At 52.9% G+C, this 23,238-nt stretch overlaps 2 protein-coding genes across 2 annotated transcripts in view; both read right to left on the minus strand.

Annotated features, from left to right (window-relative positions):
* The window catches only part of SLC38A8 (solute carrier family 38 member 8), a 32,721-nt gene extending 28,029 nt beyond the window's left edge, over positions 1-4,692 (minus strand). The window contains exons 1-2 of the mRNA XM_031002955.3: positions 4,448-4,692; positions 3,866-4,056 (exon numbers count right to left, since the gene is read on the minus strand). Of these exons, the coding sequence (XP_030858815.2) occupies positions 3,866-4,054 (189 nt within the window). The 5' untranslated portion in view covers positions 4,055-4,056; positions 4,448-4,692. The remainder of the gene's footprint in view (positions 1-3,865; positions 4,057-4,447) is intronic.
* A 9,414-nt stretch (positions 4,693-14,106) lies between these two features.
* The window catches only part of MBTPS1 (membrane bound transcription factor peptidase, site 1), a 63,211-nt gene continuing 54,079 nt past the window's right edge, over positions 14,107-23,238 (minus strand). Inside the window, exons 20-23 of the mRNA XM_031002693.3 lie at positions 21,033-21,164; positions 19,653-19,779; positions 16,349-16,479; positions 14,107-14,989 (exon numbers count right to left, since the gene is read on the minus strand). Of these exons, the coding sequence (XP_030858553.3) occupies positions 14,793-14,989; positions 16,349-16,479; positions 19,653-19,779; positions 21,033-21,164 (587 nt within the window). The 3' untranslated portion in view covers positions 14,107-14,792. The remainder of the gene's footprint in view (positions 14,990-16,348; positions 16,480-19,652; positions 19,780-21,032; positions 21,165-23,238) is intronic.

The following is a 23,238-nucleotide window of genomic DNA, read 5'->3' on the forward strand; positions in this document are numbered from 1 at the left end:
CCATCACCTGAGGTCGGGAGTTTGAGACCAGCCTGGCCAACATGATGAAACCCCATCTCTACTAAAAACACAAAAATTAGCCAGGCATGGTGGCACATGCCTGTAATTCCAGCTACTTGGGAGGCTGAGGCAGGAGAATCACTTGAACCCAAGAGGCGGAAGTTGCAGTAAGCTGAGATCGTGCCACTGCACTCCAGCCTGGGCCCCAGAGCGAGACTCCCTCTCAAAAAAAAAAAACATTCAGATGTACAGGAAAGTTGCAAGAACGTTACAGTGAACACCCCTGTGGGCAGCCACCCGACTCCCCCATGACAGGTTGGTATACTTGCTTTGACTTCTCTACCCTTCCACCCATGCCTCTGTGAGGCCATCCATCCATCTCAATGGATCAGCATTTTGAAGCAAGTTGCAGATCCCAGTGTACATCCCCTGGAATACTCTGGCGTGCCTACCATGCATTAGAGCTTGATGTTTGTTCATTCACAGGCCTTTTCTCTTGTAGGGTGAATATTTACATATAAAATGCTCAAAGTCTTAAGTGTATTGCTGGAAGATGTACAATGCACATGTGCCAGCCAAACTGCTACCCACAGGCGGAACATCGCCACACCCTGGACGGTCCCACGAGTCCCACTTCTGTCTCCTTCCCATCCCCAGAAGAAACCCTGGTCTAGTATTTTCCACCTTTATATAATTCCTGGCTCCTCCCACTCCATCAAGCATGTGTGATTGATCCACATCGTGCGCACAGGCAGCCTGCTTCTGTTTTTGCTAAAAGTCCATTGTCTGAATAGATCACAACTAGCTGAGCATGGTGGTCGAGCATTCCACATCTAATCCCTAGAGCCTGTGAACGTGACTTATTGCAGATGTCCACAAGGAAAACGTTAATTAAGTGAAAAAGGGGTTTGCCTCTATCATTAAGGATCTTGAGGTGAGGTCATCTTGGATCTGGTGGGCCCTCAACCCATTGAGGTATGTCCTTGTAGAGACAGAAGGGAAGGAGGCAGAAATTGGAGTCCTGAGGCCATAAAGCCAAGGAGCACCTGGAGCCACCAGGAGGAGCTCGAAGAGCCTTTGGAGGGAGCGAAGCCCTGCTGACACCTTCATGTCAGACTCCTGACCTCCAGAACTGTGAGAGAATACATTTCCAGTGTTTTAAGGCCTACGTTTTGTGGTAATATGTTATAGCAGCCCTAGGAAACAGACACGTGCAATTGTAAAATATTGAGGGATTTCTCCAATGCCCTCTCACCCACACTCTAAGCTCCGTGAAGACTGGGTGGTATCCTTTTTTTCTATTTTGCCCCAGAGAAGGGCCTGACAAATGCAGACACTCAGAAAACATCTGTGGTTGAAAGGCAGGGGGGCCGGGTACGGTGGCTCATGCCTGTAATCCCAGCACTTTGGGAGGCCAAGGCGGGTGGATCACCTGAGGTCAGGAGATCGAGACCATCCTGGCCAACACAGTTAAACCCCATCTCCACTAAAAACACAAAAAACTAGCCAGGTGTGGCAGCACATGCCTGTAGTCCCAGCTACTTGGGAGGGAGGCTGGGCAGGAGAATCGCTTGAACCAGGGAGGCGGAGGTGGCAGTGAGATGAGATCAGGCCACTGCACTCCAGCCTGGGCAAGAGAGTGAGACCTTCCAAAAAAAAAAAAAAAAAGGCCGGGGAAGGTGTGGGGGCAAGGGAGCCTCACCGGTGAGCCATCCCTGGAGGACAGGGTCACCACAAGAGGGACTGAGCCTCCGGGCAGCAGAACCGCAAGGAGCCCTGGCCGCCATGCCAGACCCAGCCCCTCCACAGCTCCCAAGAGGGGGTTTGCCCGTTTTCATCAAATGTCTCCCATCCAAGTACTAATCGCGCCCGACCCTGCTTAGCTCCTGAGATCAGATGAGATCATGTGCGTTCAAGGAGGTATGGCCCTAGACTGTTTTCATCAAATGGCACTAAACCGCCAACCCTAACGAGTCAGGCTTCCAACCTCTGCCCACTGACTTCACATTTAAACGCTCCCCATGCAGAAGGCTCACCAGCTAAGTGGAGGATAGCAGCCTCCCCCAAATCTTCCATCATTCACAGTGACATCACTCCAGCCCCAACTCCATCTCCCCGGTAGCCCTGGAGGCTAAAAGGAACAACTTGGGGTGGCGGGAGCTTGTCAAGAGCCAGGCTGGCTCCTCTGCTCTGCCATGAGTTTCCATTTATTCATGTCAGGGTTCCCTTCTCCTCAAGTCTGCTGAGTGAAGGGATCCGGAGCTCATCCTAAGCAAAACAAAACAGCTGTTTCCCCAGAAGCAAGTCACAAATGTGGTCTCAGGCCCACCCAGCCCTGCAGGGCCAGCATCTGCATTTCAGCAAGATCTGTGTGAAATGCCTGCACGGTGCTTGTGGAACAGGGTTCCCACCCTCTGGCTCATGGCCATTCCTGCTGCCCGGGGATTGGCCACAACCCTACCTCCAAAGCCCCACCTGCCCTCTGTGGCTTGAGATGGGGCTTCTCCCTCACTGCTGTAATGGCAGCCTTCCTGACACACTAGTCCAAACGCAGGCGTGCTGCCCCCTCACGTGCACCTCAGGAAGCTCTTACCATTTCCAGTGGGGCTCAGCGCAAAGGTCTCCTCCTCCGAGAGGCTTCCGACCACGCCGTGTCATATCATCCCGATCCCCAGAGACACATGACCCTCCCGGCATGATCCAACATCTGAAGCTGATGACATGCATCTTGTCTGACTTCCCATTAAAACAAAGCTCCATGAGGACAGGGACCACACTGCCTCATCCATCCTAGGCCAGGCACGGGGCAGGAGCTCGGCCAACGCCAAGGGTGGCATGGGTTACACCCGACACTAGTTTCCAAACAGACCCGTAGAGCCTCAGGGCACACAAACGGTTGGAACTCAGCCATTATCCACCAGCTGCCATAAGACGTGTGAGATAAAGCCGGCCAGAGAGCTTACCACAAAATGCAGCAATTCATTCCGTCAGCCAGGGGAAAAGGATCTTAGAAAATAAAGCTGTGCTCATCAGTGGCTCTCCCGCAGCAAAGGGAAGAGCGCGGCGTCCGCGCTTCCCCAAAAGGGAATCCCGGCTTTGCACCTGGCAGGCAGGAGAGCAGAACACCTGACACCAAGCAAGGCCGGCCCGGCTCTGTGTGGGGAGTGTGGGGGTGTCACACCAGTTTTAGGCTCAATCTGGACACAGGAGTACAGGTTTGTTTTTGTGTAATTAACACAGAGTCTCACTCTGTCGCCGAGGCTGGAGTGCACAATCTCAGCTCACTGCAACCTCCGCCTCCCAGGTTCAAGCGATTCTCCTGACTCCGCCTCCTGAGTAACTTGGATTACAGGCGCCCGCCACCACGCCCCGCTAATTTTTGTACTTCCAGTAGAGACAGGGTTTCACCATATTGGCCAGACTAGTCTCGAACTCCTGACCTCAGGTGATCCGTCCACCTTGGCCTCCCAAAGGGCTGCAATTATAGGCACAAGTCACCATGCCCGGCCCAGCTTTAGTTTTTGAGCTAAGACCAGCAGGCAAGAAAGAGCAGCTGGCCAGGCAGGGCGCCCAGAGAGGTTCCTTCCCAGGTGAAATGCCCACTTCACAGACAGAGCTGCGATGCCTGTAGCTCCATCCCGGGAGCTGTGTATCAGACGCCGCCAGCGCCCACGGGGGATATTCTCATCCCAGGGCTACAGTGGGATTATCTTCTCCCCTCATTAGCTGAGCGGGATAGAAAATAAAACCCCGAAGCTATAGCTTACAGGACACGCAACTCCGCAGAAGCAATGCGAGGAACCGCACCCAGAAAAGCCAAAGCCACCTCGTACCCGTCCCCAGGACTCACTTCCCGGGGACTTACCAGCTCCACCAGGCAGGCAGGGACCACTCCGCCCGCTTTGGAGAAGGCCCAGGGGAAGTTGAGCAGGCCAGCTCCCAGCGCGGACTTCATGAGGATGAAGACAGCGCCCATCGAGGACAGAGTGGCAGCAGCCGTGGCAGGGTGAGGCTTTTCTGGAAGGCCCCTGCTTCCTGGGGTCTGTCCCTCCATGGCTAGAGGCAGCAGAGGGGTGGAGAGAAAGCATAGTCTTCACACTTTCCTCCCTAAGTTCTAGATATCCTTATTTCTCTCCCCAACTCAGTGAGAGCTCCCTGAGCCGCTCTTGCCCGCTTCCTTGGCGTCAGCTCCCCCTTTCCAAAGGGTGCTGCATGCATCTGCCCACGACTTCTTGTCCCCCTTCGTCTCCCATTCCCTACCCACATTATTCTCACTCCTGCCCTCCCACTAGACCCCAAGGCAACCTCACCCCTTCCCCCTCCCTCTCTTCTCCCAAACCCCCAACCTTCCTCATCCCCATCAATCCTCTCTCCCCGCATTCCCATCCACCCCCTTTGCTTCCAGCCAAACTTCTGTACAAACAGACCCCCAGTCCCTGGTCCTTACCACCAAGTCCAACTTTTAAGGCGCCAGACAGTCTTTGGCTGTTGGGGATGGGACTCGGGCTTACTCCAGGTGGCTCAGTTGCATTTCTTGGGGCCAGAGGGGTGGGAGAAGCAAGATTCGAGCTTGGCCAGGGATGAGTGAGTCATTAATTAAAGGAGCCCTAGCGAGTATGTATCAGGGTCAGGCCCCTCCACACCTAAGAGGACAGTAACAAGTGGTCAGGGCCATGGGTCCCAAGAATTTGCAGCTTTTGAGACTTCTGACCTGAGCAAGGAAGGCTTAAGACTCCCGCCTCTCCCCAGCCCCTTGCAGGCCCGGCCCCGGGGGTGGAGCTTTCTCAGCTGCCCTGGAGGGTGACAGGGAGCTCAGCTGGGAGCCACATGGGGCAGGGGAGCAGGCACCATGATCTCATGGCAGCTTCTGCAGCACCTCCGTCCTGACATGCCTCTCCAAGGTCCCCAGCCCAAGGGAGGGGGCGTGAAAAGTGCCCTGAACCCAGCCTCCTCCTCTGCAGAACAGGCTCCACCGTCCGCAGGTGCTGCCTCCAAGGTGGTTTCCTTTACCTCCTCCGCCCAACTCCAGCAGGTGCACCTCAGAGCTAATCCCATGCACACGAGTCACCTGCAGGGCTTGTTGAAAGCTTGGGGGAGGCGGCGGCTGCTGGTCCCTAGGCCACGCTTGAGTGATGACACATCTCTCCAAACTGATACGTGGTCAGCTAAGGGAACAGAATATCGGAGACGGCCCCATTCCGGAAAATGCTGGCACATGCAGGTCAGATCCGGAATTTGACTGTTTATTCCTGGAACCCAGGCTCCCTCTCACCCACATTCTCAAACTCCAGTTTGCATCAGAATCCGCTGGAGGGCTTGTTCAAACACAGACCACCAGGCCCCAGCCCATGTTTCTGACTGAGTGTCTCCGGGGCGGGGTCTGGGCACCTGCCTTTCTAACGGGTTCCCAGGTGACTCCAATGCCGCTGGTTCGGCCCCTCGCTCAGAAGCACTGCTTTCAGTTAAATATCCTCAATGCCCAGAACCCCTGCCCCCGCTGCATCTAATCAGTCCTTATCTGTCCGACACCAGATCAGCCCCAAAGGCTGCTTTTTGATGTGGTTTCTAATGGTCTCAACCCCAACTCCTGTTACCTCCTGATGAGCAGGCAGGTTCCAAACTCTGTGGCTCACACAATGGCTGCTCCATAAATGCCCAACCAGCAGAGTCAGTGGCTGGCTTCTCAGCAGGGGCAAGTGAAAGGGAGCCGGGATTGCAGTCCCGGAGCTCAAGGCTGGACAATGACCCAGATGGCATTCACGCCACTGCTGCATAAATGTGCTGCTGAGAACCTAGCCTGGATGAGTTCACGCGGATTCCTGAGCGGGTGTCCCCACTGTTCCCCCCAACTCCCACCCCGCACCAAGCAGGAACTCGGCTCAGGCAGGTGGAGCACATGGCTCAGAGCATCACAGCTGGCAAGCAACAAGGCTGGGATTCACCCTGAGTCAGGCTCCTTTCAGAGGCTGTAATGTCACACGGCCTCCTACCCCACAAGGACTGACAGTGCCTGAATGAGTGAGTGTGTGAGAGAATGAATGAATGAATGAATACACAGATGTCAGAAAAGAGAGGAAAGGGAACGTCGTTTGATTGTTCCCCTGTATTACGCTCTGAGGCTGCCAACACAGACTCAGGGGCTTAGAACAATAGAAAGTTATTCTGTCATGGTCTTGCAGGTCAGAAGTTGGTCAAGGTATAAATGGGGATATGCTCCCTCTGGAGGCCATGGAGGGCGGATCCTTCCTGCCTCTTCCAGCTCCTGGGGGCCCAGGCACTCCCTGGCTTGTGACTGCATTGCTGCCGTCTCTGCCAGCGTCATCTTCGCAAGCTTTCTCCTCTGTGTCTTCTCTTTTCAGAAAGGCCCACCCAGATAATCCAAGATGATCCCATCTCAAGATCGTTACTTATATCTGCAAAGACCCTTTTTCCAAATAAGGTAACAGTCACAGGTTCCAGGGCATGGCATAAATATGTCTACTGGGGGCCACCATTCAGCCCACTACACCCCTCACATCTGAGATCTGTTTGAGTTCTCATCAGTCATTCAACAAACACTGAGTGCCTACTGTATGCAGGCACTGGAGCTCAAAGGTGAAAGAGAAGGCTCCTCCAGAGAAGGGGACGGTCCCGTGGGGAGCTCAAGAAGAGACAAGCCACCCGAGCCCAATGGGAGGACCAGACTACGAGACCCAAGAATGGAGGTGAATCTGGAGGGGCTTCCTGGAGAAGGTGTGGGGACTGAGGGGATATCTGTGCACCATTGGTGAAGGGCTGGGAGGATGTTCTGGGAAGTGGAGACTCCCAGTGGCAGGTGCATGAGCCAGTGCTCCCGGGAAGGGCCCCGGGGACTGGGGTTCCCTAGGATAGAGACCTAGGTCAGCGCTGAGCTGGGAAAAGGCTTAAACTCTTGTGTCCCACTCGCTGGAGGGTCACTAAACCATGTGGAGATGGCATTGGACACAGCAAGGAAGGAGGGGGCTGCGGGTGACACCGCAGGCAGGGTCCGTGCAGTACCCAGGCTGGGAGAGGGCGGGGACCACACACAGTATTCACACAGCTCTCCGAGGCCTGCCAAAGAGGCCAAGTCATTCCCGCTTCCCCCCAAATCCAGCCTCCTGAGAAAGGAGATAAAGGGCCCTTCATCAGCAGCTGGGGGCTTTGCAGTCCTTAATCTCCACTCGGGGGCTGGGGGGACACTTCCCTGTCCCTGCCGGTGGGTCCCTCATTAGCGGCCCATTAACGTGCATGACTTAGAAATTGGCCATTGGGCTGTGAAATTCCAGGCAATGGGGAAAACCTCTTAATTCGGAGGGCCTTTGATATCCACTCTCTGCCGGCATCACAGGGCTGCGTGACCTTTCCCGAGCTGTGGAGGGGCGCCCTACTGGGCTGCATCTGCAGCCGGTGGGCGGGCGGGCAGGCGGTTGGGCGGCCACCCTCTGCTTAGTCGGCCCAGCCCACCCAGACCTGACACCGGCTCCAGTGCAGCAGGAGCACGAGGAGGCCACACGGAGGTGCCCGTGTGGATGCTGTCGGCCGTGGCCCACGCTGCACACGGCACCCTGCACAGGAGCGCCCAGCCTGGGGTGGCCTCTCTCCCCTGTGCTGCGGGGACCCACCTCACCAAGGGAGCTCTTGAGGACCCCTTCCTTCCTTCCCCAGAGTCCGTGTCAGGTGACAGGCTTAGGAACTTTCACAACAAAGTGGCCTCTGATCATTTCCCAGACCTTTCTGCTCATGCCCGTTAGAAAACTCTGGACAGGCCCGGTGGCTCACACAGAGGCAGGCGGATCACCCGAGATCAGGAGTTGGAGGTCAGCCTGGCCAACATGGCAAAACTCCTGTCTCTACTAAAACTACAAATATTAGCTGGGCGTGGTGGCAGGCATCTGTAATCCCAGCTACTCAGGAGGCTGAAGCAGGAGAATCACCTGAACCCGGGAGGTGGAGGTTGCAGTGAGCCGAGATCGTGCCATTGCACTCTAGCCTGGGTGACAAGAGCAAAACTCCATCTCAAACAACAACAACAACCGCCACCCCAGAAAACTCCAGAGAACAAATGACGGCAGGCCTCAGGAGCTAGCCGGCTGCAGCACACAGTATCGTCACCCTGGCTCTGGGGTCTCAGGCCTGAGCCTCACTCGAGTCACCTGCGAAATGGGAGGACACAGGCGCCTGCTCTCTGGGGCTGTCAGGAGGGGCCCGCGGACGGTGTGCACAGCACAAGAGTGGCACGTGGCAGCTGCTGAGGTTGGAACAGAAGTGTGTGCCATATTCCATTATCCAAATTTCCGTTCTCACTTAGGTCCAATTCGGAGCTTCTAGAACAGTATCCTGAACCTTAGCTACACAAGAACCGCCTCGGGACTTCCTACACTACCCATGCCAGGCCCACCCGCAAAACTGCACATTCAACTGGCCTGGGACAGCACTAGGCGTCAGAATTTTTTTTTTTTTTTTTTTCGAGACAAGAGTCTCACTCTGTTGCCCAGGCTGGAGTGCAGTGGCACGATCTCGGCTCACCACAGCCTCTGCCTCCCGGCTTCAAGCCATTCTCCTGCCTCAGCCTCCCAAGTAGCTGGGATTACAGACATGCACCACCACGCCCAGCTAATTTTTGTATTTTTAGTAGAGATGTGGTTTCACCATGTCGGCCAGGCTGGTCTCGAACTCCGGACCTCAGGTGATCTGCCCGCCTCGGCCTCCCAAAGTGCTGGGATTATGGGCAGTCAGAATTTCTACGAAGCTCCCCCGGGAGGGTCTACCGTGCTGTGAGAGTAGAGAACCCAGTTCTTAGGGCCTCCTGCTGACCCTGCTATCCCCGAGACTGAAGCCCCTCCTTTCTCCGAAGCTCTCAGCCCTAGGCCTGGCCCGCGAAGGCTGCTTAGTAAGCAGCGCAGCAAGCCCAGTATGTCGGAGCAGAGCCGGCCTCCAGCTTCTCAGATGGTGGGAGGGGCCCCACCTGCAGAAATTACCAGGGACCAAAAGTCCTCGGATGGGAGACAGATGTCATAGGGATAGAGAAACTGCTTGCGGTCAGTGAAATGATGGCCTCAAAGATGTCCTCATCCGAACCTCCAGGCCTTGTATGTTACTCCACATGGCAAAAGGGGCTTCACAGATGAGATCGGGGACCTTGTGGGGAGGGGACCCTGAGCTATCCAGGTGTGCTCTATATGTAATCAGTGTCCTTCTAACACGGATGCAGGAGGGGCCGGAGGTCAGAGAGGAGACAGTGGTGTGGAGACAGCAGCAGAGGCTAGAAGGGTGTGCGTGGAAGATGGAGGAGGGGCCACCAGATGCTGGGAAAGGCAGGGAAATGGGTTCTCATCCAGGGCTTCAGGAAGGAACCAGCCCTGCCAACACCTTGATTTTAGGCCAGTGAGCCTGAATTGGCACTTCCAACCTCTGGAACCGCAGGAGCATAAATATGTTTTAAGCCACTATATTTGTGGTAGTTTGTCCAGGTGGCAATAGGACCCACATACACCAGCATCCTGAATTCCGATTCTTGGGCAGTTCTGAGAGGACAGGCTGGTGGGCTCCCCCTGGGCTCAGCAGCAGAGGCTGGATCCCTCAGGGAACACAGCCACAGGGCACAGGCCTTGTCACATCCCGCGGCCCCCGCCTGGAGGCTGCTTCTCCAGAGCTGTAGTCAGAAGACCTGCTCTGGGTAAAGCAGTAAAGGGGTGAACTGTGGGAGGGAAAGGAAGCATCCTTTAGGCTCACTCTCCTCCGGCCACTGTGTCCAATGGAGGAAACAGTGGGGGTGCTGCGGGGCGTGGTCAGCACCCAACACAGGGCTGGGGACAGAGGGCAGGGAGGAGGACGTGGTGCCAGGGCTGAGCCCACAGGGTCTTCATCCAGCGGGTTCTGACCCCTTGGGTTCACACTGACACTGGGAGTCGGAAGGGCACAAGAACCTCTCCCAGGTTCTAAGCCAGGGCTCCCAAGGGGGCCGCCTGTTGACAAGAATCTCCTGTGGAGGGAGCGTGTTAAGAGTTAACATGACATAAAATTCACTTTTTTAAAACTCCATTGTGGGGCTTACCATTTTAAAGTGTGCAATCCAGTGGCTTTAAGTACTCACAATGTTGTGCCAGTATCACCACTATCTAATTCCAGAACATTTTCAACAGCCCCAAAGATCCCTTCCCCTAGCTCCTAGCAACCACGAATCGACTCCCTGTTTTTGTGAACTTTGTTTACTGTGGAGACTTCATCACACATGACATGGCCTTTTGTGTCTGGCTTCTTTTACTCAGCATGTTCCTGGGGTTCCCCCACTTGGGAGCATGTGTGAGAACTTCTTTTCTTTTTGTGGCCGTGTTCAATGGCATGGAGAGGCCACCTTTGTCCATGTGGCCATCACTGCTAGACCTGTGGGCTGGCCCTGCCTTCTGGCTACTGTGAATAGTGCAGGTGTGAACTTCACAGAGGTTTTTGTTTGAACACCTTGTTTTCGGTTCTCTTGCGTATAGGCTTAGGGACTGCTGGGTCACAGTTCCAGCAGTTGTTTGCTCTTGGGAGCTTTTAAAAGAGATTCCTAGTCCCTTCCCAAGGAACAGATGATCTAGTCAAGCTGGGGTGAGGCCAGGGATCTGTATTTCTAGGACACTCACCTGCAATGCCTTCTTGTTACCAGCAAATGAAACCATTATTCCGTGAGTTAATATCCAATTAAGGGGGTGGTGGCAGCCACTTTTTTAATGAAGAATTTCAATATTTCTCTAGAAATGTCTATCTAATCTGTATATAAAATGGGAGACAACCCTTTTGCATATCCTTGACTCTATATTTTGTGTCCTGTGAAATCAAAATCTGTGTTAACCCTCCCGTTATTTCCAGTAGTCAGCACCCTCCACCCGCCGTGGGAGGCAGGTAGCCTGGCGGTGAGGGCTTCAGAGCTCAGGCCCAGGCCAGACCTGGGTTTTCTCCTGAGAAATGGCTCTGAGAGCCCTGGGCGGGATCATGCCCACGAACCATTGGCCTGAGGCACAGAGACGACGGCTCAGCAGGTCCCAGGACCGTCGCTGTGGGCCAGGCTCACCTACTGTGCATGGCTTTCCCGGGAGGTCTCCTTGGAGCCATCATATGTGGGACACGCTCTGCACGGAACAGACAAGTGTGTGTGCAAAGAAAGATCTAGACTTGAGTCCTATACAGGGGAGGGGGCCAAAGGGGGAGTCACTATTTGTATCTCATCTCAAAGGCTCCTGCAGTCGGGGCCACTGCCTGAGTCTCCAGAGAGAGCCAGGGCGAAGGATGACATCTGGCCCCTCTCATGGTCCCCAGACCCCCTGTGAACCCCAGGCGTATCTGTGGTTGTGGCTGGTTGGTCTTTCTTTTTGTTTTTTGTTATTTTTTTGTAGAGACAGAGTCTTGCTTACTTTGGCCAGGCTGGCCTCAAGTGATCCTCCTGCTTCGGCCACCCAGTCTTGGGATTTCAGGCAGAGCCACTGCCAGCTGGCCTTTTCTGGCTTGTTAAAAAGATGTAGCTGTTCACTAGGACAATGAGAGCCTATGCCAGGGGCAAAAAGGAATCCTTTCGAAGGGGGGTTTGGCCCAGCCCAGGACCACGAGTGGGCCTAGGGGACAGAACGTGGCCTCAACCTCCAGGCACGTGTGTCCCTGTAATGGCTGACACCAGCGCTGGCTGTCAGGCACATGGCTAAGCACATGGCCTGGGTGACACCACGTACCAAACACACAGCAGTCGGTGGAGTGAAGGCCCCTGGCTAGGGCCCACAGCAGGAGTGGCCAGGCTGAAATGGACCCAGGCAGCTTGAGTCTAGGGCCAGGGCCATGACATCCTCTCCAGCACCTCCAAGGCAGAGCCCGGAATCCCACGGCTGCCACCCAGCAAAGGGGGGCGTCCCTCCAGGGCCTCTTCTGTTGGGTGGCACATCTGAATGCCAGACTCAGCCATCTCAGCAGACCACATGGATCCGGTTCCTCCCGGAGACCTAATCCCCTTTCTACATAAACTCTCCACTAGGGCTTTCTCTCTCCAGGCTCACCCTCACCTGCTCCTTCACTCAATCCTCCCAGACTCTGTCCCAAGGCCCCCCAGCATCTGGGTATCCTCCTGGTGTGTCACTGTCCCTTTAGAGAGAGACAGACAGACATGGGACATCACACAGACACCAGCAGGAGAGAACAAGGGTTAAGTACACAGGTTTTGGGACTGAGGGCAACATGAGTTCAAATTCTGCCTTGGCTACTAGTTGTACGACTGGGCAAGGGGATGAGTGATTCCCGGGCTTCTGTTTCACCTGTGTGATGGGCCCAGTGATGCCCACCTTACAGTGTGTGGGGAATGAAACAAAAACACATGTTGTAACTAGCACAGCGTGCCTGGGCACACAGTTCCTCATGACATCATTCCGGCAACTGGACAGAAAGGGTCCTCGCCTTCTGGTTTGAGGCAAAACCTTTAACATAACCCTGTCCTTTATGGTCCTGAGCACCAGACGGTGAGTGGCCTGCACCTGTAGAGACCTGTGAGACGAGAGGCTCCAGAGCCAACAGCATGCAAGACCCCCATGTGGGTAAGGAGAGCGGCTCAGAGCCACAGCCACCTGCTAAGGACAGCAGGGCTCCTGAGTGGCAGATGCTTGCAGCCCTTGGGCTGCTTGTGAGGCCCTACACCCTTGGGACAGGAACGAATGCCTCACGGGACCTCAGCAACACATTCGGATTCTCGAAGCAATGTGGGCAGAGTGCAGTGAGAGCTGCAAGGTGAGCACGTGACCTGCCGGGGCTGAAAAGAATTGCAAGGGACAGTCGGCCCAGCGGCTCCTCCCCTGTGTGGGCCGAGATGTTTTCTGCCCGTGACCTCAGCAGCACCCTTATCGGTCCCCGCACAGCCTCTGCCTTCCTTCCCAGTCACCCTCGCCTTTGCTGTGCGGGCTGGTGCTCGGCCAGTCAGCATACAACACCCTGTTCAGGTGGGGATCAACGATTAACAGGCTGCCTGGGATCAGGCAACGCTTTCTCCAATATGACCCCTAATGCACAAGCAACCGAAGAAAAAAAAACAGAAAAAATGGACTTCAAGATGAAAACCTTTTCTGTTTCAAAGGATGGCATCAAGAGAGTGAAAGGACAGCCCAAAGAACAAGAGACAATATCTGCAAGTTCCATCACTGATAAGGGACTCGCCTAAGAACTCCTACAATTCAATAAAAAGACAACCCAATTAAAATATGGACAAAGGCTCTGAACAGACATTTCTCCAAAGAAGACAGACAAACGGGCAACAGACACATGAAAAGACACTCAACGTCATGAGTCTTCAGGGAGGTGCAAGTGAAAGCTGCAGTGAGACAGCGCTGCACACCCACCAGGATGGCTAGCATTTCTAAGACAGGGAACTGCAGGTACTGACGAGGATGTGGAGAAAGGGGGGCTCTTGCACGCTGCTGGCAGGAATGCAAGATGGTGCAGCGGCTTTAGAAAAAAAGTCTGGCAACTCCTCAAAAACTTAAACACAAAGCGGTATTTCACACATAGGTACACTCCCAACAGGAAAAAAAAAAAAAACTATGTCGCACAAACCCCATACCCAAATACTCAGAGCAGTGCTGTTCACAACAGCCAAAAAGTGGGACCACCACAAACGTCCACCAGCTGAGGAAGACAGAAACACAACTGGTCTAGCCACACCACAGGGCACTGCTCAGCCACAAGCAGGAATGAGTCTTGATACCTGCTACAGCGCTGGTCAATGAACCCTGAAAACACCACACCGAGCGCAAAGAGTTGGACGCCAAGGACCCAATCGTACTGTGCGATCCCACTGAAAGGACATGCTACAGGCCGATCCACAGAGCAGCCCGGGCGCCGGCAGCCTAGGGGCAGGTGATGAACGCGGGTGACTGCTGGTGGGAGTGGGGTTTTTCTCTAGGGTGATGGAAATGTTCCGGAACCTGCACAGCCTTGTGAATACACCAAAAACCACTGCGCTCTACACTATAAAGTGGAGAATGTTATGTGAATTACGTCTCAGTGAACACAAAATTAGCAGGTTGATTCAGAACTCATTCCAGACCGTCATCAAACAGAAATGGGACAAGTGGAAAGAGTCCGTTACACAGTATCTTTAAGCTTCAGACGGGTAATACATATTTATTGAAAATTTTCTTCACCGACAATGGTGAAATCAAGACCTCAAATTACAAAACATGGTGGCAGGTGATACTTACAAAAATAAAGCGAAGGTCTATGTTTCACAGATTTGTGCATGTTTCCTTCAAATCTCAGTGTGTACTGTCATTAAAAAGATCACGGAATCTATGTTGTTCCTCATGATGGAATAGTAAAAAAACTGCATTCCACTGACAAAAAAAATAGCTTTGCTTCCAAATAGCACAAGTCTTTAAAGTGACTTTTCCCAACAATAAATATAGAAAATAGCCTTTAACAAGCGTATTTTAGCTTGGTCAGGGTTGTATCATTTGTTTGGAAAGTACATCCTTCCCCTGCAGTCAGAAGACCCCAGACAGCCTTTCCAGTTCTCCCGAGTCTTTGGTGCGCACAGCTGCCGGCGGGAAGTCTCACTGGCAGCAGAGCCACTAAGTCCCTCCTGACGGGACCCACAGGATTCTTCTCGATGTACCAGGAGCCTCTGCCCATCACAGGAGGGCAGGCCCATGTAGAACAGACTCTAACAAACCTGCAGCTGGAAACTGGATCCCTTTTAAACCAGCCGCCACCACAGCTCGGCTCACCCACCAGCGCCGTCCGTGAAGGCTCTCTCTGGCCCTCACGCTCAGCCAGGCTGCCGGTCACACCGAAGGGGTCTTTGGCGGGTGAACCTGCTGCATGAGCTGCGGGCGCTTCACCCTGGGCTTCCTCCGCTTCGGCCTGCTCTTGGCCTTGTTGATTTGTACCACAAAGAAGGCCAGGACCACCATGGCTCCCAGGAAGGCAAAGACAGGAATGGTCTGGCCCACCTCCTGGTTGTAGCGGCCAGGCATGATCCCTGTAAGAGGACAGCCGGTTGAACAGGCAGGAACGCCACAGAGCTACCATGACGGCCTTTTTCTATGACAGCTGGATTCATCAGAAACTAAATGCGAGCTAATTTCACTAGCTGGGCTTGCAGGGCATACATCATTTTTAAGCCTTAGCTAAAGTAACCCAGGCTATTAATAAAGAGTGGATGAGAGCAAAGAGCAGCCACTTCCTGTGGGGTGGAGGCTCGGTGGATCTCTGCTGCCCTTCCTCCCTGGGATCCCCGCAGACGGATGATCAGGCCCAGCTATGCTTCTGTCACAACCTACCGAAGGGAGGCCCAGAGGCGCTCTGTGTTTCTCTAAACACAAGGGAAGATGGGCACGTCTCTATCCAGGGGAGAAGGAGGGGCCTGTGGTTCCAGCTGAGTGGGAGGAGGAGAAAGGGGGCGTGGCGGAAGAAGCACCGCTGGCAGTGCCCCGCCTCTGGGAAAGCCCTTCATGGAGGGGGCGTGTGGCTGAAAACCAGGAGAGGCCATCAGAGGACCCTGGTTCAGAATGTCAATACGACTGGGCAAGGCCAAGGGCTCTGGAATTTACCTTCAGCGCACCCCGTGACCTATGCACAAGGCCCTCAGGACCCTGGCACCACCACACGGTGTCCAGGGCTGGACTGCACAGACAGGGGTGCCCCTTCCTGATCCCATTTCTGGACAATTCCTGGAACCCAGAGAAACTCCTCTTGGTAGCTGTAAACTCTTTGGAAGAGTACAGGGGACTCTAGAGCAAAAGAACTCCCCAGGCTGGGCTGGAAAGGCCTGGTACCAATTGCCTTGGGTAGTGGAGAAGAACCTGCCCTAGGCAGTCTATGTAGCCAGTCAGGATCCCTGGAGAGACAGACAGGATGAGACCACCTAAGGGACACACCCCAGCTCAGTCAAGTCCCTCCCAGGGGGGCAGGGCAGAGAACTAAAGGGGCCTTCTGGGCTGAGGGCTGGGAGCCAGGGCGGCTGCTGCCATTGGCTGGGACCCAAACCAGCAGACAGGCATCCTGTAAGGGACATAATAGGTGGCTGGCAGAACTTTCATAAAGAGCGTGCAAGTTACTTTGAACATGTTTAAGTAGATCACCCAGCCGTTGTAAAATAAATTCAAATGTGAAAATCTAGGTAGCATTTTCTAAGGGAAACAACAATCTCTTAATCTGTCAGGCCTGCCCTTGTTCATGCTGGTTTGTGCCACAAAAGAAGCCAAGAGCCAAGGCCACCACAGCTCCCAGGAAGGCAGAGACAGGGAGAGTCTGGCCCGCCTCCGGGGGGAGGGAGGGAGACTCCTTTGAACAAAATACAACATGACTGAGCACAATCACAAAGCAGCCGAGAACTCACCTCCAGGAATGTCCCAGGCGCCGCTCTCTCCAGGGGACAAGGGCCTCACTTGAGGGCGATTCGATCGAAAGTTGGGTAACACCACCTTGTCCAGGTCGATGGAGAGTAGCTTCTGATGTTTCCAAAGGTTACTTCAGGAAAATGGATTAAAACAAAATAAAAATAAGCCATCGTACTAGTCTAGGTACTAGTCTAGGAAGTTCAACTGAAACTCAAGACAGAGCAAGTGATCTACGGGGAGATGTGAAATGCCATTTGCGTCCACGGCCACCTAAATGCCACTGACAGCAACTACGGTGGCCGTTTCCACGTCCCGAGAGAGAAAGATCAAAATCAAGTCCCTGTTCATGAGATTCTACTGAGTTTACAATATGACCAGCAGGAGCCTGTTTTTGCATAAAGCTAAACATGACCAAGCGCCTCGGGAGGACACTGCAAGTGAGGCCCTGGAAGGAGCCTGTCGGGGGAAGGAGCTGAAGCCTGCTGAGTGGACCTGAGCCTGGGGCTATCGAGGTCCTCTCCCTAAGGCCTGGAGCAGTCGGAGGCAATGGTGACTCCACAACCACTGCATATAAGGAAGTGGGCAAACTGGTGCCGGGAACCAGACAGCATCTTTGTCTCTGAAGAAACCACTGTCTCCAGGGAGAATACGAAACATACAAGGAACCAACAGTGGGAGAGAGTCTGAGCAGCAAAACGTGGGGTCCCCATCTGCCTTGCCTGCAGGCGGGGGACGATCAAATGAACGTGTGCGCTTCCTGCACTCTGTGGTGCACAGTATCATTATTAACTCTGGGATCTGAAAAACTCGTTCAGGCCTTGTTACAACTTAGACCCGAAGAACAGAGAGAGGTTGATAACACTGGCAACAGCAGCACAGAGCTTGGGAGGACACCGGAGCTAGAGCGAAGAGCGCGATGGGAAAAACACTACTCTGGCTTAAGTGAGGGGGAAGAATACAGTAAGTTTGCAAATTAAAATTTCTCTATTTTTCTGTTATTTATTCATTTGGAAACTGTCGGCCTGTCTCTTTCACTTTGGGCAAGTGAAAGCAAAGACGTCCAGTCCTATCAGCAATTAGGCTGAAAGTCAACGCCAAGCTGGCGGGCAAGGGCTGGTCTGAGTAGAGGTTCCTTAGGCAGGCAAGAGAGAGACTCCCACTCGATACTCCCAGCTCGGCAACTGCCTGAATGCCAATGAGCACTCATTATAACCTGCCCTATTTTATAGGATTTAATTTTACACTTCAGGCTTAATCAGTCTGAAAGTTAAACTGACAGTGTTAAGTTACGGAATCAATGACATTTAGGCTTTATGACTTTGTAGCTGAATATATATGGCCTATATTTCCATTCTAATAGTGATATCCTGTTCCAGAATCTCATTCTTTGGTGATGGCACTTTCTAGTGGAGCAGTCATGGTAACAGTCCACACCCATTACCATGTGGCTGCTTTACAGCATACTGACGGAAGGACTGAGGAGCCACTGGAGCAGGGGATCCTCTCAGGGAGGACGCTGACACTTCCACAGCTGCCCTAGGTACGGGCACCTGATGCCAACAAAGAAGCCCAAAGCGCCTCTCCACTTCACAGATGGAAACCTGCCCCCAGCACTGGGCTGACAGCATCTGGAGCTGTCTCCTGGTCTCAAATCTCTTTTGGAGACTCAGAATATGCGTCGATCTAGGTCTCTGGGGACCGAGAATAATTTTCAACAAGATGTGAAAAGCAAGATAAATGTAAAACCCAGCAGCGTACTGAGAAGAAGGAATTACTGAGTGATTGTGAAAATCAAATTCCAGGAGCTGTCCATTATCAACATGCTGGATGGGCCGGTTCAGTATGTGATGGATTATGTGATGTGAACAGGTAGATAGCCAAGGATAGAAAGGATATTGTTATCTGCTTCAAGTCCTGAACAACACTGTGGAGAATAATTGGGTTTCTGGAACTTCAGCTAACACTGTTCACTGAGTATGAATTGCTGACCATGGCTGGAATATAAACGCTGGTTTGAATGCTAGGCTAATAGGAGGTTATAAATAAATAAGATGCAAAAATGGAAACTTATCAGAAATGTTTAAATGATGAGATGTGACCTGGAATGGAAAAGTACCCAGCGATTAAGGTTCAGGAAGAAAGCTACTGATGAGACAATGTGATGATTCTACCATTTTCCTGTGTTCTATTAAGCATATTCGAAATGAACACATATGGTCAGTGCGTGGTGTGTTCAGCACTTTCGGTTTATGATGAGGAGTAAAGGCAGAAGGCAGCCTCGCCACCTTCACACGGGCACTCTCCTCTTCGCCTTACAGGACGGAAGGTGGCCTCTGTCCCTGGCCCCATACCATCACTGGAGGAAAAGAAGGCAGGCAGGGGGCCTGTCAAGAGGGTAGCCTCCTGCCTGAGGGGCTGGGGAGAGGGGCCGGGTACCAGGCGGCCAGGGGGCCTCGGAGGGCAAGACTCCTGCTTGATGGGGTGGGAGGTGTGCCTGCCCGGCCAGGGGCACAGCTCTGACAGCTGTCCCTGGCTTCATCCCCTTTCTCAGGAGAAGCTCCCCCTTTCTTCTTATATTGTCCTGTTCAGGCCAGGGACGTCACAGAAAAAGTAAGGGGGTGGGATCTGGAGAAAAAGGGGACCAGCCATGCCGAGCTGGTCCTAGCCACAGAGGGAAAAAGCAGGTCCACCTCAAACACTGGGTACGGAAAGGAAACGATGCAAATGAAGAAGCCGAGTTAGACAGTGAGCTGGAGAAGGGATCCAGGCGGCACTGCACACAGGAGTGTGGAGACAGCAGCAGAGGTCACAGCCTGCCATCGGAGGCGGGTGCTTTCACCCCCAGTCACAGTCAGCACACGACGTAATGACATAGAAGCATGCTCTTCTTGGACAGGCTGCAACCGCGGCCCCCGGGGATGACAGAAGAAGGGAACTATCTGCATCTTATCATCAATGTCTGAAACAGGGAACACACTGCAGCCGGCAGCTCTCAACTCCCCAACCACAGGACTCAGAGCTCCAGCTCCCATGAAATCACTCTGTTGGATCACAGCTTTTTAAAAAAGAATTAACCAAATGTAACAAAATGCTAATTATCCAAAGCACTTTTTATGCAGGATACCACCAAAGAGCCTATTTCCAAAGGCCAATACGAGGTTCACTAAATAACCGTCGCAAATGACAAGCTTGAAGATCTGACGATTCGATAGTGATGTCAGTAAAATTCCATTCTCTCCTATAAGAAAAGCAATGACTCACAAGCCCCGTGGAAAGAGTGGAAGGGCACAGGCGGACACTAACCTGGGCGCCGTCTCATTTAAAGGCTGTGGCTTGGCCCAAGACAAGTGTGGACAGGCTGGCAGAGGCCGAGGTTTTGGGTCTCCCAAATGGGCCTCCAGAACCTTGGAGTACCGATGAAGATGGTTTCCTGTGGTTAGCAGCAACATCAACAAAAAAGAAAATCATCTCTATTACTAAAATGCAAAGGAAAAAGGAGGGCCTTATTATGAGTTTGTCTGCTTTCCCACAACACAGCACAGAGCCCCTGTGCTCTATTAAGCTATCCTCCATGAGCTGCAGGAGCCACGCCTGATTGGTTCCTCCCGGATAATGTGTGTTTCCATTGCTGAAGGTGGGTGAGAAAATCAGAACCGTTCCCTTGAGGATGGGCAGATGTGTGCACAGCACTGGCTGGTCAAACTATGCTGACCACCACTGACACACGCAAGGCTACACCTGCGAAATCTAAGCTACGGACCGGTTTCATGGAAAAAATACTTCTCTTCTAAAATATTTAATTCTCTGGCCAAATAAAAAACCACTCTGCATTTTCAAAATTCTTTCTATTTCATAGATCTGCACCATTGTGCCAACCACACGTAGCTATTGAGCAACTGAAATAAGGTATCACATGTTTAAATTCTAATATTCTTCATGTCTTGGGCTCAAGTATATTATTAAAATAGTTCCATCTGTGTTTCTTTTTACTTTTTAAACGCAGCTCCTGGAAAATTTTAAATGACGCCTGTGGCTCCCATGAGCCTTCTACGGGCAGCGATGTAAGGACCAGCACACCAGGGACTCAGACGCACTGATACCCACCCCACTAAGTGCCAAGCAGCTGGGGGCCCCACGGCACCAGCACAGGCCCCAGAGGTGGGTTGAGGCTCCACCACCACATACCGCCCAGGCGATCTCAGGCAGTTATCTAATTTCTCTCAGCTCTCATTTCCTCATCTGGAAACTGGGAATAATAACATCTATTTTCACAGGATTACTGAGAGGGGACAGTGAGGTAATCCATGGGAGCATCCCAGCCTGCTGCCTGGGACCTGGCAAGTGCTCTAGAATGTTGGTGATTCTTCCTGAAGATCTGTAGGAGCCACTGTCCTCACCTGTGAGAGCGGGACGGTAAACACACTCAGAGTGGCGTGAGGGTCGGGGTGCACGTGGGAAAGCAGCTGCACACTGGGTCCTCGATCATGGCCCTCTGGGGACTAAGGATGGCCTCTCGGCAGGTTAGAGCCGCCGAATGCTGGTCTACCCGCAGCCATTACGAAAACCGCTCAGCGGCGCACACAAACTGGCCCCACTTGCTGGCAGGCACAGCCACTGGCTGAAGTAGCATCATGTTCAGCTGGATCCAATTCCCTCCCCAAGGCGTCCTGCCCATCCACTCACCTTCCAGCCTCTCTGGAGTGACTGAGCCTGCTCCACTGGGAGGGCGCTGGCGGTTCCCAGAGTGACTGAGGCTAGGCGGTGTCACCCCATACGATGTGTACTGGAGGAGGGCATCCAGAAGCCAAAAGCAGTCTGCGAAGTCAACAAGCCTGTTTAGGAATTCCTTTTTTTTTTTCCCAGACAGAGTCACGCTCTTGTCACCCAGTGCAGTGGCGCAATCATAGCTCACTGCAGCCTTGAGCTCCTGGGCTCAAGTGATCCTCCTGCCTCAGCCTCCCAAGTAGCTGAGACTGAAGGCACATGACACCATGCCTGGCTAATTTTTCATTTTTTGCAGAAATGGGTCTGGCTGGTCTCAAACTCCTGGGCTCAAGTGATCTTCTTGCCTCAGCCTCCCAAAGTGCTGGGATTATAGGTGTGAGTCACCACACGTGGCCCGGAATTTAGCTTTTAACAAGAAATCTCTAAAGGAATTTTTTTTTTTAAGTTAGTCCCCAAAAGTGGGGGAAATGGGAGTTCAGAAGTCACGAGTTTAGGTCAAAGTAAATACAACACGTTCCAGATTCCCCTATTCTCATAAGACATGCATTCTCAGTGGCCCAGCCCAGCCAGATAAGCACACACAGCCATGACCTGACCAGGGCTCCACTCCCAGTGCCCCAGGGCTCCAGGTGGTCAGCACCACTGTCCACCAGGCTGCACCAACTGCCTGAGTGCCACACTCAGCTCCTCATGGACGGGGGCAGAATGGAGCTCATTCAGAGACAGTGAGACCATGTGACACCCACTGAGAAAAGAAGGGCCTGAGAGCGGGGTCTCAGGGGCAACAGGGAGAGGAGAACAGAGGGCCATGGCTCCTGCTGCGTCCCAGAGGCTCTCCTGGGGAGAAGGAACTGTACTGACACCCCAGTGGGTGGAGGCAAGGCTCAACACCCATGGAACATCTGTTCACTTGAGCTGGGCTTCGAGTCGGCAGGGCCCTGACCACTGGAAGTGTGACAGCAGAGAAAGGGCAATTTGTTTTCAGGGACACCTCAGAGACGAGGCACTGGGCTAGCAACAGCTCCCGTTCACAAAGGATCCTTTCTGAGAGGGAAGACGCAAGCTGGTATTGAAACCTGGAGCTTCTGTTTCCATCTTGTTTCTCCTGTGTCTGCCCCTTCAAGTTCCATTAACATCAACCTGGACTAGACAAGATCCGTGTGAGAAAAATGCCATTAAGTACTTTCCTCTCATTAAAGGGCACTTCTGGTCAAGTGCTTAATGCCCCTGAAAGATTAAAAAAGCTGCCATTTTAAATTTAAGGCCTAGGACCATTCTCTCAGGCATTTACAATTTAATAAAGACTCTTACCAGGAGATCTCAGGTCTTAAAATCTCTGTGGAAATAAAACATTAATCTCCTTTAACTGTGACTTTAACCCTCACTTTTAATTTTAATTTAATTTTATTATTATTTTTTAAAACAGTGTCTTGCTCTGTCACCCAAGCTGGAGTGCAGTGGCACGATCTTGGCTCACTGCAACCTCTGCCTCCCGGGTTCAAGCAACTCTCCCACCTCAGCCTCCCAAGTAGCTGGGACTACAGGCACACGCCACCATACCTGGCTAATTTTTGTATTTTTAGTAGAGACGCGGTTTCACTGTGTTGGCCAGGCTGGTCATGAACTCCTGACCTTGTGACCCACTCACCTCGGCCTACCAAAGTGCTGGGATCACAGGCGTGAGCCACCGCGCCCGGCCCATTTTTGATTTTTAAAAAGACCCATCCCAGTCTAGGGATTTACATAAATGCCACGAATGTAGTCAACTTCAGCCTGAAACGGAGGGGCACACACACACCTCTCAGTGCACGCTGTTAGGGTCTCATTCTTGTCACTCACCACCCGCCCTCTGCCTCGAGTTCCCCAGTGGTCACAGTGCATTAGAAGGTTGCCTTTCAGTCCTGGTGTCATTATCATCTCACCAGGTAAAAACATGGAGCACTTTTACCATTCTTTCTCCCCTTTACAAAAGGAGAAAAATAGTCTGTGCCCAACCTCAAGCCCCCAAATCCAAAGGATGCATCGAGAGACTGACAAAGACGCAGAGGGAAGAGGACTGGTATGCCCATTTGCCTCCCCTTCACGCCTCAAGATAACAAACGCTCTTCACTGATAAAGGCTAAGAAAAGCCCGAATTCCAGGTCTGGAAGGACAGCGAAGAGCC

This window comes from Gorilla gorilla, chromosome 18, assembly GCF_029281585.2.
Source record: "Gorilla gorilla gorilla isolate KB3781 chromosome 18, NHGRI_mGorGor1-v2.1_pri, whole genome shotgun sequence".
Taxonomy (NCBI): domain Eukaryota; kingdom Metazoa; phylum Chordata; class Mammalia; order Primates; family Hominidae; genus Gorilla; species Gorilla gorilla.